This window comes from Erinaceus europaeus, chromosome 17, assembly GCF_950295315.1.
Source record: "Erinaceus europaeus chromosome 17, mEriEur2.1, whole genome shotgun sequence".
Lineage (NCBI taxonomy): Eukaryota > Metazoa > Chordata > Mammalia > Eulipotyphla > Erinaceidae > Erinaceus > Erinaceus europaeus.
The window spans coordinates 671,445-688,051 of NC_080178.1; the positions used below are offsets into that span (position 1 = coordinate 671,445).

The 16,607-nt window shown below is 64.1% G+C and overlaps 1 protein-coding gene across 9 annotated transcripts in view; it reads left to right on the forward strand.

Annotated features, from left to right (window-relative positions):
* The first annotated feature begins 6,009 nt into the window (after nucleotides 1-6,009).
* The window catches only part of BRSK2 (BR serine/threonine kinase 2), a 42,976-nt gene continuing 32,378 nt past the window's right edge, over nucleotides 6,010-16,607 (forward strand). For 2 of the 9 annotated variants that reach the window (XR_009545696.1, XR_009545697.1), the window contains exon 1: nucleotides 6,028-6,269. Coding sequence is in view for 6 of the 9 variants with exons in the window: in XM_060177260.1 (XP_060033243.1) it covers nucleotides 6,176-6,269 (94 nt within the window). In the remaining 3 variants the exon portion in view is untranslated. Of the gene's footprint in view, nucleotides 6,270-16,607 lie in introns of all 9 variants that reach the window. The other 7 variants (XM_060177260.1, XM_060177258.1, XM_060177261.1 and 4 more) reach the window with 7 other exon arrangements.

Consider the following 16,607-nt stretch of genomic DNA (forward strand, 5'->3'; position numbering starts at 1 on the left):
CTCCTCCATCGCTATCGAACAGGCCATGGCCGGTGCGCCGCTATGTTCCATCGCTGGGGAGCCAGAGACGACCCGAACTGCCCCTGCGGCTCCAGACAGACGATGACCCACATAGTCAACGACTGCCACCTCTCCAGATTCAAAGGAGGTCTCGAAACTTGACATCAGGCTCAACCTGACGCTGTTGACTGGCTACGGAAGAAGGGCAAATGCTAGAAGAAGAACCCTTGCAGGTGGGGACCGGAGACTTGAACCCGAGTCCTTGAGTCCTGTAACATGTGCGTTCAAGCAGGTGCACCACTACCCGGCCCCAGCCCAGTTGTTTTTAAACTATGTTTTATTGGGGCTGGGCAGTGGCACACCTGGTTGAGTGCCCATATTGAAATGCCCAAGGACCCGGGTTCAAGCCACTGGTCCCCACTTGCATGGTGAAAGCTTTGCTTTGGTGAAGCAGGGCTGCAGGGGTCTCTCTGTCTCCCGCCTTCTCTATTGCCCCTTCCCTCTCAAGTTCCGGCTGTCTTTATCCAATAAATAAATAAAGATTTTTTAAAAACTATGTTTTATTTTTATTTTTAATATTTATTTATTCCCTTTTGTTGTCCTTATTGTTTTATTGTTGTAGTTATTATTGTTGCTGTTATTGATGTCATCGTTGTTGGATAGGACAGAGAGAAATGGAGAGAGGAGGGGAAGACAGAGGGGAGAAAGAAAGACGGACACCTGCAGACCTGCTTCACCGCCTGTGAAATGACTCCCCTGCAGATGGGGAGCCGGGGGCTCGAACTGGGATCCTTAGGCCGGTCCTTGCGCTTCGCGCCACGTGCACTTAACCACTGCACTACTGTCCAACTCCCACAATATGAGAAAGATACAGAAAAAGGTAGAGAGACAAAGACCAGAGCCCTGATCAGCTCTGGCTGATGGTGGAGCTGGGGATTGAACCTGAGACGCTAGAGGCTCAGGCAGGAAAGTCTTCTGCAGAACTAGGATGCTATCTCCTCAGCTCATTTAGCCCAGTTTAATTAATGTGTATATGTATATGTATGTGCATAATGAGACAGATACACTGAGAAAGATACAGAGAGAGTGGGAAAGAGAGGGACAGAGCAGAGCCCTGCTCAGCTCTGGCTCATGGTGATGCTGGGGACTGAACCTGGGACCTCAGCTTCTCAGGCGTGGAAGTCTTTTGCAGAGCTACTATGCTGTCTCCCCTCCCCTAGTCCTAGTCCTGATTTTAGATCAAGGTTTCCTGTTTTCTATAAAGCCTAAAACAATTTAAAAATCAGAGATAACTTTTTCAAATATTTTCTCCTGACTTGTAGGATTTTTTTTTTTTTTCCTTTCTTCCTTTCTCCCTCTCTTTACTTACTTCTCCTAGAGCCCTGCTGAGCTCTGGCTGCTGGTGGTGCTGGGGAATGAACCTGGGCCCTCAGGTAGGAGACTTTTGCAGAACTCCTGTGCTGTCTCTGCCCTTTCCTGGTCTTTTCAGGGCTTTGGGAAAACAAGCTTCTAAAACTGTGGTGAGGTCTGATTCAAGTTTTTCCTTTTCTTTTTTTTAATGCACAGATTGTGCCTTTTTTCGCATCAGAAATCCTCGCTCACCCCGCAGACACGAAGACACTTCCCGTGTTTCTTTCTTCCAGGAGCTTTGTTCTTTCTTTTGAAAGGTGTTTATGGCCAGGTCATAGTTCTGCAAAGAGACTCTGATGCCTGAGGCTCCAAAGCCCCAGATTCAAGCCCCTGCCACACCATAAGCCAGAGCTGAGCAGGGCTCTGGGGAAATAAATAAATAAATAAATAAGAAATATTTACTGGGGGAGGGAGGGAGGAGTGGATCCCAGAGCAGCACTGTGGCGGATCTGCTGCCTGGGATTCAATCCACTGGAAGGGTCCTTCCCTGCACCGAGCCCCCCCCCCCATGCCCCGCAGCACTCGCACCCCCACCCACCAGTGTTAGTGCCGGTCACTGGTGGAGAGACGCCTGGCCAACGTTTGATTTCTTTGTGGTGCTGGGGCCTGCACAGTGTGACTTCATTCAGTCCTTTAATTTCAGATGGAGAGACATGCAGAAACACACAGAGAGAGAGGGGGAGAGAGAGAGAGAGAGAGAGAGAGAGAGAGGGAGAGAGACCATCAGGCTGCTCCGCTGTCCATAGCCCACCCCCGTCCTGGGTCGAGGGGTTCTCTCACTCCCCCAGTCACAAAGACCACATGCCCTCCATCGGTTGAGCCTCACATCTGTGTGGAAACCGGCCCCGTCTGTGGGCTCTGTTTCTGCTCCAGCGGCCCGCTTTCAGCCACCGCCCTCTTTATGACAGCGCCCGTGGACCAGGACAGGTGACGGTCTTCTTGGACTTGCTTGCTTTTCTTGGTCTGCTGTTCTTACCAATTTCTTGAAATTTCCTTTAAAAAATGTATTTATTTGTTTATTTAATGTGGGTGAAGGGACCAGAACACTGCTCAGTTCTGGTGTGTGGTGGGGCAGCAATCAGACCTGGTCTTTATAAATTTTAGACTAATCAGCTTGTTAATTACTTTAATTTTTTTTTTCACAAGGACTCACTCAAGGATGCAGATTTGAGCCCACGGCTCCCAACCTGCAAGGGGGAAGCTTCATAAGCGGTGAAGCAGGTCTGCAGGTCTCTCTCTCTCTCTCTCTCCCTCGCTATCTTCCCCTCCTCTCTCAGTCTCTCTCTGTCTTATCCAGTAAAATGGGAAAAAAGGCTGCCAGGAGCTGTGGGTTAGTGGTGCCGGCACTGAGCCTCAGTGACAACCCTGGAGGCGAAGGGAGAGAGAGAGAGAGAGACTGAGCCCTGCTGCACTGTTGTTTGCCCCCCACACACACACACACTTCTTTTTTCTAAGATGGAGAGATAGGGAGAGAGGCATGCCACACTGCGTCACTGTACAGGTGCTGAGGGGATTTGAACCCAGGGCCTGGTGCATGTTGAACTGTACACTCTGCTGGGTGAACTGTCAACCCTCTGGCCCCCTGCCCCACCTCTGGCAGCCCTGTTCCACCACCCATGAGGCTCTCCCCTGCAGGTGCAGAAGGCTTGAACCCAGGTCCTAGTGAGTGTTAGTGTGTGCGCTCTCCTGGGTGGGTCACCGCCCGGCCCCTTCATCACTTAAAAAATAAAAGGGAACAAATGAAACTGGCGATGGCTTGGGGGCTTTTGCCTGAAGCCATATGGAAGCCATAGCTGTCCCGGCTAGGCTAAGGGGGCACGGGCAGCTCTCCCTTGCCCGCCCCTCTGCCAGTGGGCACAGCCATGCTTGGGGCCCTGGCTCTGCAGAGCCTGTCGTCCGGGACACTTTAGCACCAGTGGGCAGGGGCAGCTGGGTTGGGGGGAGGTCTGGGCCCCACAGAGGGGTGAGGGAGCCCTCTGCTGGGAGGGTGAGGAGGGTGGGAGACAGCGGCCCAAAGGCCCCGCCAGGAGAGGAGAGGAGAGGAGAGGAGAGGGGAGGGGAGAGGAGAGGAGAGGAGAGGGGAGGGGAGAGGAGAGGAGAGGAGAGGAGGGGAGGGGAGGGGAGAGGAGAGGAGAGGAGAGGAGAGGAGGGGAGAGGAGAGGAGAGGGGAGGAGAGGAGAGGAGAGGAGAGGAGAGGGAGGGGAGGGGGGAGGGGAGGGGAGAGGAGAGGAGAGGAGGGGAGAGGAGAGGAGAGGGGAGGAGAGGAGAGGAGAGGAGAGGAGAGGGAGGGGAGGGGGGAGGGGAGGGGAGAGGAGAGGAGAGGAGGGGAGGGGAGAGGAGAGGAGAGGAGGGGAGGGGAGAGGAGAGGAGAGGGGAGGGGAGGAGAGGGGAGGAGAGGAGAGGCACGGAGGGGCAGGATCCCGGGAAATGCAACAACCCCTGCAGGAGCTCACTTCAGAAAAGAAGTGTGTGTGTGTGTGTGTGTGTGTGTGTGAGTGTGTGTGTGTGTGTGTGAGTGTGTGTGTGAGTGTGTGTGTGTGTGAGTGAGTGTGTGTGTGAGTGTGTGTGTGTGTGTGAGTGTGTGTGTGTGTGTGTGTGTGTGTGAGTGTGTGTGTGTGTGTGAGTGTGTGAGTGTGTGTGTGTGTGTGAGTGTGTGTGTGTGTGTGTGAGTGTGTGTGTGTGTGTGAGTGTGTGAGTGTGTGTGTGTGTGTGAGTGTGTGTGTGTGTGAGTGTGTGTGTGTGTGTGTGTGTGTGTGAGTGTGTGTGTGTGTGTGTGAGTGAGTGTGTGTGTGTGAGTGTGTGTGTGTGTGAGTGTGTGTGTGTGTGAGTGTGTGTGTGTGTGAGTGTGTGTGTGTGTGAGTGTGTGTGTGTGAGTGTGTGTGTGTGTGAGTGTGTGTGTGTGTGTGAGTGTGTGTGTGTGTGTGTGAGTGTGTGTGTGTGTGTGAGTGTGTGTGTGAGTGTGTGTGTGTGTGTGTGAGTGAGTGTGTGTGTGTGAGTGTGTGTGTGTGTGAGTGTGTGTGTGTGTGAGTGTGTGTGTGTGTGAGTGTGTGTGTGTGTGTGTGTGAGTGTGTGTGTGTGTGAGTGTGTGTGTGTGTGTGAGTGTGTGTGTGAGTGTGTGTGTGTGTGAGTGTGTGTGTGTGTGAGTGTGTGTGTGTGTGTGAGTGTGTGTGTGTGAGTGTGTGTGTGAGTGTGTGTGTGTGTGTGTGTGAGTGTGTGTGTGTGTGAGTGTGTGTGTGTCTGTGAGTGTGTGTGTGAGTGTGTGTGTGTGTGAGTGTGTGAGTGTGTGTGTGTGTGAGTGTGTGTGAGTGTGTGTGTGTGTGTGAGTGTGTGTGTGTGTGAGTGTGTGTGTGTGAGTGTGTGTGTGTGTGTGTGTGTGTGTGTACGCGCGCGCGCACAGATGGCTCGGCCAGTGGTTGCACCTCCACACGCTGGAGCCCTGGCTGCCACTCTGGCCCTGCACCGTGGACAGCACCCTGGGACTCCCGGAGCCGAGCTTTGGCGAGCTCCCTAAGCTGTGTGGTGCTGGAGGGCCCAACTCCCATCCCGGCTCTGCATTCCCGAGAAGTGTGTGCGGGGCCGCGGGCAGCCGGGGACATGAGGGAGTGACCAGCCCGTGGTGAGACCGTGGTGGCCCGGGCCAGCAGAGGGGCTGTGCAGCCGCCATGTCCCCACAGTGGCCTCTGCCCCAGGGTTGTCCGTGCAGCCCTGGGGGACGCAGGAGGGCGGCCCTGGTGCAGTGCTCAGCCTTCTGGAGCCTGTGCGGGGTCGGGGGGGGGGCACTGGAGGCCCCTGCTGACCTTGCACACGGCCTGGGCCCCAGAACATAAACCCTCCCCATTTGGGAAACCGGAGGGGACGTCCTGAGCTGGGGGCAGGGGATGCAAGTGACCCCCTAGTGGGGGCTGGACCCTCCCAGTGGGCTCCTCTGGGTGGGCGGTGTGTGTGGGGGGGGCAGTCCTGGAGGGCGGCAGGCAGAGACGCCTTCCCCACAGAGCCAGGGTGCAGCGCACTGCGGCCGGAGCCCTGGACTTGCGGGCGTGGTGGGGGCGCAGGCCGGGCTGCAGGGGGCTCCAGTGCGGCCCAGAAAAGGGGGTCTGCGCGGGGTGCAGCTGGGCTCACCTCCTGCAACCCCGACCCGAGGGCCGCAGACTGCCCGGCGCGCCCCCCGGCCCCCCACCCCCGGGGACCCGCCGCGGCCCGGGGTGCGCTCGCAGCCGGTGCAGCCCCCGCCCCGCCCCGCCCCCCAGTGCAGCGTCGGCTCCTCGCGGCTCGGCCCCAGGGGTCCGGAGCCCCGCGCCGGCGGCTGGGGGCGGGGAGGGGCGGGGCCGCGTGCGTGTGCGCGCTCTGATTGGGCGCGGCAGGAGACGGACGGGCACGAGAGCCAATGGCGAGCGCCCTACGGTCGGGGGCGACCGCTGCGGCTCGGCCCGATTCGGCGGCCCGGCCCGGCTCGGCTCGGCCCGGCTCGGCTCGGCCCGGCTCGGCTCGGCCCGGCTCGGCTCGGCTAGGCTCGGCTCGGCTCGGCTCGGCGCGGACGGACGGACGGACGGACAGACGGGCGGGCGGCGGACGGCGAGCGGGGGGCGCGGACCTGGGGCCCCCCGCCGGTGCTCTCCGAGGGGCGCAGGCGCGCGGGCTGCGGGCGCGGCGGGGCGGGGCGGGGGCGCGCGAGCCGGCCGCGCGCACGGACGGACAGACCGACAGCCGCGCGGCCCCTCCCTGCCGCCGCCCGCCCGGGCCCACCCGCCGGCGCCGGGCCGGAGCGATGACATCCACGCGCAAGGACGGCGGCGGGGCGCAGCACGCGCAGTATGTGGGGCCTTACCGGCTGGAGAAGACGCTGGGCAAGGGGCAGACAGGTGCGCGGGGTGCGGGGCCGGGGGGGCTCCGGGCGGGCTGGGAGCGCGGACAGGTGTGCGGGGTGCGGGGCCGGGGGGGGCTCCGGGCGGGTTGGGGGGCGCGGACAGGTGCGCGGGGTGCGGGGCCGGGGGCCCGGGCGGGCCGTGGGGGCGGACAGGTGCGCGGGGTGCGGGGCCGGGGGGCTGGTAGGGCCTGGGGGGCTCCGGGGTGGCGCAGGGGGACCCGTGGAGGCTCCGGGCGGGCTGGGGGGGTGCAGGGGGGGCCCGGGGGTGTCCCGCGGGGCTCGTGCGGGCTGGGAGGGTGATGCAGGGGGCCAGGGGCGTGGGGCGGGCCGGGGGGGTGGGGGCTGCGCGGGCGGCCCGCCGGGAGGCCTTGCTGACCGCGCCTGGGGCCGGGGAGGGGGCGCCGCTGCAGCCGCCGCGCTCGGGCGCGAACAATGGGCTGCAGGCGGCGGGGCACCGGCCGGGGAGCCCTTGCAGCCCAAGGGCGCCGCAGGTGCAGCAGCGCTGCGCCCCGGCCATTGTGCCGGAGGAGGGGCCCGGCCATCTGCCGTCTGCCGTCCGCTAGCAGGCGAGCGGCCCAGCAGCTGCGCCCACGGCCACCCGCTCCTGGCACCGGCCCGAGACCGGCCGAGGCCTGTCCGCGCTCTGGACGGCGGCCCTGCCCTGCTGGACAGCTCTGCCCGGCGGCCGCCCGCGCCCCAGGGGAGGGACAGTCCTGATGCCAGCGCCAATGGCCTGGGACCCGCCACCGGCCCACCCGCCTGTGTCCCGGCGCATGGTCCTGCTGTCCCCGCTGGTCCCGTGCTGGCCGGAGCTGGCCGGCACAGCGCTTTGTGTGTGGGAGGTTCGCTCAGCCATTTTTCTTTCTTCTGCCCGCCCGGGCCTCGCCTCCCGGTGTGCCTGTTCCATGCCCAGCCTCTCAGGGAAGCTCTCGGACCTGGGACCAGAGGGGAGGGTGGCAGGCTCCGTCTTGGCCTGCAGCTGCAAGCCAGGCTCAGAAGGATGCCAGCCTAGGCCCCGGGCCCCCCAGGGTGGCATGGAGACGGATTTGGGGAGGAAACTGGGCCAGGCTGGGCTGTGGCGGGGGAGGGGGCCACGGGCTGGGATGTAACTTGGGCAGAGCGGGCGGCACTGCCCGGAGCATACGGGGGGCTGCCCTCCTGGCTGATGGCCGGTCACACCCAACTAAAGAGCCCCTGGATAGGAGCCTGGCCCCAGGCGGCTCTGTCGGGGTTGGGTTGGGGTGCAGCAGCCAGAGCTCAGACCCCGAATGTCCTGGGAAGAGCCCAGCCGGCCGGTGGGATCATGGGACTGAGCAGTGGCGTTCAGCTGCTGTGACCTGGGAGTGGCGCGGGGACCTGCCCGGTGACTGAGCTCACGGCCCGTCTGGTCACTCACAGGATGGGCACATGCCTGCTGCTGCGAGTGGAGGCTAAGCCGGGTGGGGTTTGGCACCTCCAGTCTTTGGCTCTCTCCCCATGTCCTGGAGTGCCCACACCTGCTTCCGGGGCAGTGCACCCGTTCTGGCGGGCTGCGGCCCTTCCCGTGGGTATCAGTCTATCCCCGAAGCAGGGAAGGGTCACTGGGAGGATGGTGGATGTGGTCCAGGCTGCCCTCTCTCAGAGCTCACGCTGGCCCTTTCTGGAGCTCATCTGCAGGGGCCCTGGGGGAGAGAGGGCCAGCTGTTGCCCCCTTGCACTCAAGTCCCAAGTGACACTTCTGCCCACGGGAGTGGTGCAGTGGGTGGGGGGTGGGATAGTGGGACACTAGGGTGCAGAGGACAGGGGTGGGTGCATGCCTCTACCAGCCGACCCCCCCGCCCCAGATGTGACAGGGCTCTGTGACCTGCTGCTGAGGGTGCCTCTTCAGCCTCTAGCTGCCTGCATCGTGTCCTGCCACTGCCTCCTCCCCTGCCCAGCAGTGCCCTGGGGCTATGTCCAGTGAGCTGCCGTGCCGGGGTCCCTGCCTCATCTGTGGAGGCTTGGTGAGGGGAGGGCGCCCAAGGGTCCCAGCAGTGGGAGGGGCCCCAGGAGGGCACCCAGCCCTGCCCCCACCAGAGCTGCCAGCAGGACCCTGGATCCAGGAGAAAGTGGCCCAGGCCGGGCCCGGGCCTGGCAAGGGGTCAGCTGCATCACAGACGGGGCCCCCCACAGCCCTGGCTCAAGTCCAGACCCAGCGGCAGGGAGCCCCTGGCACACCGGGACTGGGTGTGAGGGAACCGGCCCACCCAGATGTCCTGAGCTGGCAGGGGTGAGCCGTGAGCAGGCTGCCATCACCGGCTGGAGGGGCCGGTCCCAGGCTGGGGTCACCCCGTGGAGAGCTCCTGTGGGGTGGCGGCGAGACCTGGGGGTGCTGGTAGGGTGTGAGTGGATGTTCTGTGTCCTGTACTGGGGTGGGCTCAGCTCTGGGCTAGACTGGGGCTGTACACCGGGGGCCCCCAGAGGGGTTGGGGTGGCCTGGCAGTGCCAGCTGGGTCCCAATAGTCAGACCAGCTCAGCCCCTCCCCAGTGACCCCTCCTGGCTGTGAGTGAGTGCTGGGCTCAGTCTCTCCCCGGTGACCCCTCCTGGCTGTGAGTGAGTGCTGGGCTCAGTCTCTCCCTGGTGACCTCTGCTTGGCTGTGAGCAGCTTCTGGACCATGCCTGGAGGGAGGAGTTTCGGGGTGGGGTCTGGCCCAGGCCCCAGGGGCTCCCTCACCTCTGAACACGGCCCAGCTCTGCTGGTCTCCATGGTGTGTCTTGCTGGACAGGAGAGGCTGGCTGCCCAGGTGAGACCGCAGTGGCTCCTGGTGCAGGGGCTGTGGGGGGGAGGGGACAGGTCTGGCAGAGGCCTTGGGAATGATTTCTACAGAGAGCACAGAATGCCTGCCCAGTGGACGGAGTGAGGACTGTGTCCTGGAGGCCTTCGCAGGCCCCCCTGTGCCCAGGCTAGCCGTCATCTGTCAGCTCTGGGATCTCCCAGGACCCAGTGGGGCTGGGCCCCAGGGTTCCTGTCCTGCAGAGCTGCCTGCTGGGCTGCAGAGGTGAAGGCTGCAGGTCAGATGGCTCAGGACTCCGGGGACCCGGGACTTCACCTGCCCCAGCTCCGCCTGAGGGTGACCAGGTGTCTATCCTCCCTGGGCAGGCTGTCTGTGCCCTTCCCTACCCCCAGGCCAGAGCAGGCAGTGCCAGCAGGGACCAGGGCCGAGCAAGTCTTCTCTGAGCGTTTCTCCTGCCAAGGCCCCGTAGTCCTGGGGTCCCCCAGCCTGGCATCATCAGTGAGGGTGGCAGACCTCTTTGTTGGCTGGTGAGGCCACTGCTGTCCTCTGCTGGGTGTGGGCCCTGGTGCCAGCCAGACCCGTGAGTGGGTAGATGGGTGTGTGGATGGACAGATAGACTCATGAGTGGACAGACACATGAATGGATAGTCAGACATGTGAGCGGACAGATAGATTATGAATGGACAGACAGACATATGAGCAGACAGGCAGACTCATGATGGACAGACAGACTCGTGAATGGACAGGTGAACGTGAGTGGACAGACGGAAGTGTGAGTGGACAAACTCGTGAGTGGGTCCCAGACAGGCCTGAGGTTGGGGGGTCCAGGTTTCTGGTGCACAGCTGGCTCCCGGGGGAACCCCAGGGCATCTCACAGGACCCCCGCAGGCTGAGCTAGCTGGGTGGGACCCTCGAGACCCAGCCCCTCCCTCATGGGCTAGGGGATCCTTATCACTGAGAGTCCAAAGCCTTATCACTGCGCCACCTCCCGGACAGGCTAGGGGATCCTATGGTCATGTGGGGAGTGGGTTTGGGTAACACGGCCCCTGTCTGGCAGGGTGAGGGCTGCTCCCTGGATCCTGGCGGCTCTCCTGAGGCCACATGGCACCTCTGCTGTGGCCAGCAGCTGGGGCCGTGGGGACGACCCTTCGCCAGGGGTGTCAGCAGCCACACGTGAGCTGCACCGCCCTCAGCTCCTCTCTGGCCTGCTTCAGGGTCCCTGACCTCCAGGGCCCTCATGCTACCTGGACGCCATGGGAAGTCCCCTGGGCGTGGGGACCCAGTGTATCCCAGCTCCCGTGCAGCCTGGTCCTCTGTGGCCCCGGTGGCTGGCCCACACGTCCTGGCCACCCATCGGGGCACGAGGGCACTGCCCACCCCAGCTGTCCAGGGCGCAGCACCAGATGTAGGGTGGCCGGGTGGGGACCTTGAGGGACAAAGCCGGGTCTGTGGCAGTGGCCAGCAGAGCAGCCTCTGAAGAGCCAGTGTTCTAGGCGTGGAGAACCCTCCCCATGGCGCCTGTGATCGCTGCCCTGTGCCCTGCCTTCAGCTCTGGCCTCCGAGGACCAGTGCCGGCTGCTGTGTGTAGGGACTGGGGCGCCCTGCCCTGGGAATGGGCCTTCCTGTCTGAGGGCCTCTTGCTGATCTGCCTAGGAGGTGCTGGGCCCCTGGCAAGGGCTGATCCGAGGAGGGGGCCAGGGGCATCACTGGTGAGTCTGAACCTACCAGCACACCCCAGGTCACACCACCACCCCACAGAAGGCACCGGATCTCTCTGCAGGGGTGAACCCAGCCCAGGACCAGCCCCTCAGCTGGTGATGGCAGCCTGCTCACGGCTCACCCCTGCCAGCTCAGGACATCGAGGTGGCTGGTTCCCTCACGCCCACTCCCAGTGTGCCAGGGGCTCCCTGCCACTGGGTCTGAACTCGCGCCAAGGCTGTGGGGGAACCCCCGTCTGTTATGCAGCTGACCCCTCACCAGGCCCAGGCCCAGCCTGGGCCATTTCTCCTGGATCAGCCTCGCTGGGCTGTGTGTCCTTGTGATGGGTGGGAGCTGGGGACGTGTCACTGGGAGGAGGCGGCCAGAAGGGAGGATGGGGAGGGTGGCTGGCTTGCTGGGAATGTGGTCTTTGGGGGGACTTAACCAGGGCCTGGGTCACCATCTCTGCTGGGGGCGGGGAGCACAGCTGCAGGCCATGGTGGGAGACCCTGGGGCTGGGCAGGTGGCTGTGGGACCCAAGGGACCCCTTCTTGTGGTCTGAGCAGGGTGAGGCTGGAAGAGTGTCACCCACCCACACACCGTCTGGCCATTGTTGAGGGCAGCACACTCTCATGTGGGTCCCTGTGGAATATGGTAGCCCCTGGGGCCGAGCTGGCTGGGGGCCCCTCAGTGACCGGCCCCCTTGAAAGGTGACAGTGGGGGCAGCTGTCAAGTCTGCAGAGATGAGAGCCCCTCTGTGGGTGGGGGTCAGTCTGATGGCCTGTTAGACCCCTGGGCTGGGGGCCCCCAGCAGATGCCGGCCTAGGACTAGGACCCAGCCTGTTCTCCTGCCGTGCCCTCTGCCTGGGGCTGCCGGGGGCTATGGGGTCCAGTCTCTACTCCCTCTGAGGTGGATGTCTAAAGATAGGAGATGGAGCAGACCCCCAGCCCCAAGGGCCTCCTCAGTCCCTTCCCCACCTGGGCAGGTAGCACCCAGAACCAGCAGGCCCCCCGCACCCCGCACCCCTTCAGTGCCCTGAGGATGGGTCACCCCAGAAGACTGGCCCCTGCTGGGACCCAGGCCAGCCCAGCCTGACCCTTTGATCCCTGCCCTTCCAGTCTGTGGACCCTTGGGGCCACAGTGTCACGGGGCTGGGGGCAGCAGGCCCCAACTTTCTGGAATGTTCCTAGCACATCCCAGGGCTACACACAGTTGGAGACTGCTCCACTGTGTGTGTGTGTGGGGGGGGCTTTGACAGGGGAGATAAGCCCCCAGTCACTACCAGCCACCCCCTTGGGACCCCTCTGCACCCCGCCCCTTGTCCTGGGGACCCCCTCCTAGGGTCTCTGGCCCTCTTCTCTGGACACATGAGCTCCCATTCTTGATTAGAGAGAGCTCGTGTGCTCACAAGAGGGGAACAGAGCACCCCTGGGGCCCATGGGTGCTGGGAGCTACAGCCGGGGCGGGGGAGGGCCTCACACCTTCCCTGGGGCCTCCTCCCTCGCCCACCCTCCTGCAGCCTCCACAGGGGCCTGGGTCTGTGTTAGGGCTCCCCACTAGTGTGAGGGTGCTTGAAGTGGCAGGGCCCCCACTGGGCATCACACACTGCGCCCAGACGCCTACTGGCTTCTGCCTACCCCAAACGGTGTCCCCACGGAGGCCCCCCTGTGACTGAGCAGTGCTGCCGGCCAGGGACCCTGCTCTCTCTCCCAGCCTGCGCTGCCCCTGCAGCCCAGGCCCTGGTCTCCAGGAGATGCCCCCACCCCCCAACCCCCTTGCTGTCTGCTGAGCCCTGCCATGGGCTAAGGCTGTGGGGAGCTGTCCGGCAGGCTGTGCTGAAGTCTCTCCTGCAGGATCCCCACCCACAGGGAGGCTGAGGCTCCCAGTGTCCCCAGGATTCCCTCCTGGCCATGGGGCTTGGCTTAGTGCTGGCCAGAGCTGTGCAGCCGCCCCAGACCCTAGGGGTCAGAGAAGTCCCAGCTTGGTCCTGGGGCTCAACCTGGGGTGGGGTCCCAGGGGCCTGGGGCCTCAGTGCAGCCAGAGGACAGGGAGGCAGGCCCCCAGCCCACCTCTGGGACTGCCTTCCTGGGGGGGTCTGCCCTGAAGCTGGGGTGGTGTGTGGGGCGGGTGGCCGCAGGGACAGGTGGTGATGGGGAGTGCCGGCTTATCTCTGCAGAGATGAGCCCTCTGACAGGAGGTTTGCTGTTCCTAAGCCCCAATCCTGAGGGATTTGTCGTTAATCGGGAAGCAGCAGATGGGGCATCCCCGAGGTCAGTCAGGGGCCAGGCTGCAGACTTCCTGTGCCACCCCTGGGGGAGTGAAGCCCCTCACTCAGGCTCGGTGGCGTGGGATCCAGGACAAGCCTTCCTGGGGGGAAGGGGGACATAGGGAGCCCGGCCTGTCCAGAGCGCCGGTGCTGGGCCCACTTCCCATCCCAAGTGCGCGGGGGGGGGGGGAGCACCCCAGGGTGGGACCATGTTGGAGGAGAAAGGGGGTGAGACTCCTCTGACTGCTGGCCAGGTCGAGGCCCAGGGTGGACGGACATGGGGCTTTGGTTCTGTCCAAGGTGCTGCTCGGGGACCTGGAGCCCCTCAGGCCATCTGGCCTGTGTGTCCTGCTCACTCGAGGCTGGCTGGGGAGAGGGTGAAGGTCACGGGGAGACCTGCCCAGCGCCCCAAGGAGCCGCTGGGCTGAGCAGGGCAGGCTGGTGTGGGCGGGCTGTGTTCCTGTCCTTCCGTGCAAGCTGCCTACTTGGCTGATTCTATTATTACCCTAAGTGCACAGGTGATTACATCCCCGACATGGCCTCCCAGGGACCAGCTCCTATCCCTCGGCTGAGGGGACGGCCAGCTCTGTCCCCAGGCCCAGCTGAGGGTTGGACAGGTTCCCCTGTCCTCTGGCTAAGGGGAGCAGCAGGCTCCCCTGGCCCGCCACCCAGCCAGGTGGGGCCCTCCAGCTTCTACCCTGTCTAAGTGTGTGACTGTTTAGAGTGTCACTCACCGTCCTCGCTCCTGCTGGCTGTGCCGACAGGGACAGGGTGAGTGGCTGTCAGGGGAAGAGAGCAGGGGTGGGGCCGCCCCCAGGGAGGCTCAGGAGTGCCCCCTCATTGGTCCTGAGCCCCGCTGCTGTCTGGCCTGTCACCCGGCTCCATCCCTGCTGTTCAGAGCCTCCCCAGACTCTGCCCGCTTCCCTGCCTGAGCACCTGCCTGCAGCCCAGCATGGGGGAGTGTCTCAGTGTGACTCCAGCTTCCTGTCCCGTGGGCAAGGAGGCCACATCTTGGTGGCCGCAGGGAGGTGGGACACACCCATCCTGGCTGGGTGGGGAACCTGAGTCAGTGAGGATTTTGATATGGGCCTTCTTTCTTTTATTTCTGCGGAGCTGGGATGACCAGGCATCTTTTCCATTCACACAGATAGAGACAGAGATACCACAGCTCGGCCTGGGTGTAGCCAGGCACACACACCGCCCTGTGCAGCTGAGGTGGGGTCTTTAGTGGAAGCCCCTCTGCCTGAGGCCCGGGGACCCCTGCCTGCAGGGAGGCCTTTCCCTGTTAGGAAGGACATAAGTCCTGGCCCGAGGTCGTGCCTGCCCCACGGGGCCTCGGGAATCGGGCAACCACCCAGGGGTGCCGGATGGAGGGGCTTAGCCCTGTGGGTGTTCATGGAGCAGGTGCACCCAGCCGCTTGTGCCCAGGGAGGCCCACGTCCCTGGAGCTCGTGGGCGGGACCTTCTCTGCTGGGAGGGTCTGCAGGTGCAGAGTGGGTGGGCCGCCCGAGACGCTGCCCGCCCCCACGTGGGGCCCCTGCTGCCCTTCCTCCACCTCCCAGCCAGGCACAGGGTCCTCACTTCAGCTGGCCTCTTGTCTTACAGCCCACCGCCCCACCCCTGCACCCTGGGGACTGGGCAGCTGCTGGCCAGGACCCTGCCACCAGGGATGCAACCATGTTCATAGTGGTGCCCGTGTCAGGTGTCCGGTGCTCCGACGCTGACCCTGACGGATGCAGCCCTGCCTTTAGTGCCTGTTGTTGAGCTGAGCTGCCCACAGCTGCTGGTTTCAGGACGACGTGGCCTATGACAGTCACCTGCCACCAGTAACCTCTCTATAGCTTCCGAGATGGGGCTCCATCCCGCAGGGGTGAGGCTGGCAGGTGGGAGGGAGAGGGCTCTCAGGGGCATACCCAGAGCTGGTGGTCTCTCAGGCCCTGTGCCCCCAGGGTCCCCTCGGTCCTGTCTGTGCCCACGGGCGACTGGCAGGGCCCCTGCACTGGCTTCTCTGTGCCAGATGTCACCCCTTCCCTGCACAGGGGCTCCCTGGCTCTTGAGTGGGGCCCCATAGTTGGGGCTCGTGTCCCTGGTGCTGAGTGTCCTGTCTGGGGGGCTCCAGTTTCTGGAAGCGTGGGTGCTTGGTGTGGGGGACTGGGAGGGGGACTGTCACACCCAGCTCCGTTCCCTCTGCCTTGCTGTCACCACGGCAACGCCTGTGGATGAGGAGGCCGGTGACGGTAAGGAGGGAATCCCCTCCCTGCGTGTGCTGACAGCCCCCCATACCTGTCAGAGCTCTGTCCACACAGCCCTGTCGGGGTGGGAGGCCCATTCTTCCTGAGAGAGGGCGAGGGCCCCTTTCCCACCGACCTGAGTGTCAGGTCCCAGACCCCAGCCCAAGCAGTTCTGGAGATGCGGCTTCTGGAGGGAGTCCAGGGCCATGGGGCCTCTGACCACAGCTCCTGGGTAGAGGGGACCTCAGTGGCCAAAGTCCCTGCTCCCCCGTGCTCCCCCACCCCGAGTGCTGAACCTGGAGTCCGTGAACCCTTCAAGCAATGGGGGGTCGCTATAGTGGAGGGACTGCTGAGCCCCAAAGTACAGCAGGCACTGAGCAGAAGGTGGGGGGCTGGCGGGGTACAGCAGGCACTGAGCAGGAGGTGGGGGGCTGGAGGGGTACAGCAGGCGCTGAGCAGGAGGTGGGGGGCTGGCGGGGTACAGCAGGCACTGAGCAGGAGGTGGGGGGCTGGCGGGGTACAGCAGGCACTGAGCAGGAGGTGGGGGCTGGCGGGGTACAGCAGGCACTGACCAGGAGGTGGGGGGCTGGCGGGGTGCAGCAGGCACTGACCAGGAGGTGGGGGTTGGCGGGGTACAGCAGGCACTGAGCAGGAGGTGGGGGTCTGGCGGGGTGCAGCAGGCACTGACCAGGAGGTGGGGGGCTGGCGGGGTACAGCAGGCACTGACCAGGAGGTGGGGGGCTGGCGGGGTACAGCAGGCACTGACCAAGAGGTGGGGGGCTGGCGGGGTGCAGCAGGCACTGACCAGGAGGTGGGGGTTGGCGGGGTACAGCAGGCACTGAGCAGGAGGTGGGGGGCTGGCGGGGTACACCAGGCACTGACCAGGAGGTGGGGGGCTGGCGGGGTACAGCAGGCACTGACCAGGAGGTGGGGGTTGGCGGGGTACAGCAGGCACTGACCAGGAGGTGGGGGGCTGGCGGGGTACAGCAGGCACTGACCAGGAGGTGGGGGGCTGGCGGGGTACAGCAGGCACTGACCAGGAGGTGGGGGTTGGCGGGGTACAGCAGGCACTGACCAGGAGGTGGGGGGCTGGCGGGGTACAGCAGGCACTGAGCAGGAGGTGGGGGGCTGGCGGGGTACAGCAGGCACTGAGCAGGAGGTGGGGGGCTGGCGGGGTACACCAGGCACTGAGCAGGAGGTGGGGGGCTGGCGGGGTACAGCAGGCACTGACCAGGAGGTGGGGGGCTGGCGGGGTACAGCAGGCACTGACCAGGAGGTGGGGGCTGGCGGGGTACAGCAGGCACTGAGCAGGAGGTGGGGGGCTGGCGGGGTGCAGCAGGCACTGACCAGGAGGTGGGGGTTGGCGGGGTACAGCAGGCACTG